This window comes from Limulus polyphemus, unplaced genomic scaffold, assembly GCF_000517525.1.
Source record: "Limulus polyphemus unplaced genomic scaffold, Limulus_polyphemus-2.1.2 Scaffold14545, whole genome shotgun sequence".
Taxonomy (NCBI): domain Eukaryota; kingdom Metazoa; phylum Arthropoda; class Merostomata; order Xiphosura; family Limulidae; genus Limulus; species Limulus polyphemus.
Genome location: NW_013680155.1, coordinates 1 through 2705, shown reverse-complemented (window position 1 = coordinate 2705; position 2705 = coordinate 1). Strand labels below are relative to the sequence as shown.

General features: G+C 33.9%; 1 protein-coding gene across 1 annotated transcript in view; it reads left to right on the top strand.

Annotated features, from left to right (window-relative positions):
- The window catches only part of LOC111084197 (1-phosphatidylinositol 4,5-bisphosphate phosphodiesterase epsilon-1-like), a 3909-nt gene extending 3130 nt beyond the window's left edge, over window positions 1–779 (top strand). The window contains exon 3 of the mRNA XM_022380972.1: window positions 531–779. Coding sequence (XP_022236680.1) covers window positions 531–779 — 249 coding nt within the window. The remainder of the gene's footprint in view (window positions 1–530) is intronic.
- Window positions 780–2705: the final 1926 nt, after the last annotated feature.

The following is a 2705-nucleotide window of genomic DNA, read 5'->3' as shown; positions in this document are numbered from 1 at the left end:
GCTGTCTTATATCCATGAAACTTACACTTAATACTGTTTTATATCCATCAAACTTACACTTAATACTGTCTTACTTTTATAAAACTTACACTTAATGTTGTTTTATATCCATCAAACTTACACTTAATACTGTCTTACTTTTATAAAACTTACACTTAATGTTGTTTTATATCCATCAAACTTACACTTAATACTGTTTTATATCCATCAAACTTACACTTAATACTGTCTTACTTTTATAAAACTTACACTTAATACTGTCTTACTTTTATAAAACTTACACTTAATACTGTCTTACTTTTATAAAACTTACACTTAATGTTGTTTTATATCCATCAAACTTATACTTAATGCTGTTTTGTATCCATCAAACTTACACTTAATGTTGTCTTACTTTTATAAAACTTACACTTAATGCTGTCTTATATCCATGAAACTTACACTTAATACTGTTTTACTTTCATGAAACTTACACTTAATGCTATCTTACTTCCATTATATAAAGTGTACAATTTTTCATGTCTTTTCAGCGTCACGAGCCAGACCTTGTCATGCGCAAAAACTTGTGGCTCTCATTTGAAGGGTTCGCTAGATACTTGATGGATAAAGACAACTACGCCTTCGTTCCCGAAACGACATGTCCAAACGTTAAGGTATGGAACGAAAACCTTTGTTTACAAGAAACTACTAACACACTCCAGAAAAAAAAAAACTATCTTATTCAAACCCGACGTTTCGCCTTACGCATTTATTTCCGAAACGACATGTCCAAACGTTAAGGTATGGAACGAAAACCTTTGTTTACAAGAAACTACTAACACACTCCAGAAAAAAAAAACTATCTTATTCAAACCCGACGTTTCGCCTTACGCATTTATTTCCGAAACGACATATCGAAACGTTAATGTACGGTACGATAAAAGTAACGACACACCCGAACGTCAAGATGTAGAATATAAGTGTTTGAAGACCCGTTGCGTTTTTAGTTTTAATTATGTTATAGTTTTCATGTCAAGAGTAGAATAAACATGAATATGTAACGTAGACCGTGCTGTGTTTAATAATCCTTGAAAAATTGTAAATTATTACCAACACAGAGAGAGAGAGATGTATAAGATGGATAGGCGGATGTGCAGATTGAAATTCAATAAGGAAACTGTTTAATAGAAGAACGATTCAATTTAAAATTTCTGAGCTCATCAACAAATTGACTTTCTAGGTTGGGCGGTTAAATAGATCGCGTGTCTTTCTTTCCTTGCAAAGTTTTAAGAAAAAGTTTTATAGTAGAAAAGAGAGGTAAAAGTTATCTAAAGAAAATATTAACTGTAATTCTGACTTGGGATACGTACTTAACATCGTTCAGGAACTTTAATTTCCTTCCTGCCCTGTCAAACCCCTTTGGTGTAAGTGGAACTTAAATTTCCTCCTTTCACCCTCCCATCCCGCCAAGTTGGCTTGGCTCCTGTGTGACAGGTGTAAGTGTAAGTTACCTCAAGTACTTATTTGTAACGCTAGCTTTTCCTTATTTTTTTGTTCGATATATCTCCCAGTATATGTTGTTGTACGTCGAAAAATTACTTAATAAACATTCGCGAGTAAACATTTAAACTAGTGTTGAGTTCTTTCCAATTGAAGTTTTAATACAAAAAAACGTAACGACAGATCTCACTCCAGTAAATCAAATAGTTATATACGTAGAGAACTGGTAGTTAGAGAACATGGTCATTCACTTCCAGCAATCATTATAAGATATTCATGAGATATTTATAAGGTTTTCAAAAGATCTTCATGAGTCCGTTAGAAGTTCATGGGATCGTCATGTTATCTTCAAGAAATTGTGATATGTTAAGGAGATATTCACGTGTTCCCCAGGAGATCTTAATGTATTCTTAAAGAGTTCTTATGACATCTTAATGAGATATTTACGTGTTCCCCAGGAGATCTTAATGTATTTTTAAAGAGTTCCTATGACATCTTCATGAGATATTTACGTGTTCCCCAGGAGATATTTACCTTCACGAGTTCTTCAGGAGATATTCTTGGGATCTTCACGGGATCCTCAGGAGATCTTCTATAGATCGTCAACCCCACGAGTTCTCAAGAAGATCTACATGTGGTTTTCGGGGGATCCGAGTCAAATCATTGTATTACCACCAGTTCACCAGACAGACGTTGAACATGAATAACACAGTTCACCAGACAGACGTTGAACATGAATAACATTGAGCTGCTATGTCGTTTAAACAATTTTTTTGTAGTGAAACTGGCGTGTAGAGGAACAAGTAAACTGAATAAAGTCATTTTAACACAATTTAGTTTTAAATAAAACAGTATTTCCTGACGTGTAGCACAGTCTGTGTCGAAAGAGAGCTGTCGATGTGTCACCAAAATAATCACTTTCCTTATGCCTTTAAAAAACAGTAATAAAATACGTTAAAACAACAATGTCAACGTGATTAGCAGTAGAAAATACAGCCACAAGCCATTGGTAACAACAATAGTAAAATACGTTACAACAACAATGTCAACGTGATGAGCAGTAGAAAATACAGCCACAAGCCATTGGTAACAACAATAGTAAAATACGTTACAACAACAATGTCAACGTGATGAGCAGTATAAAATACTGTCACAAGCCATTGGTAACAACAATAGTAAAATACGTTACAACAACAATGTCAACGTGATGAGCAGTATAAAATACA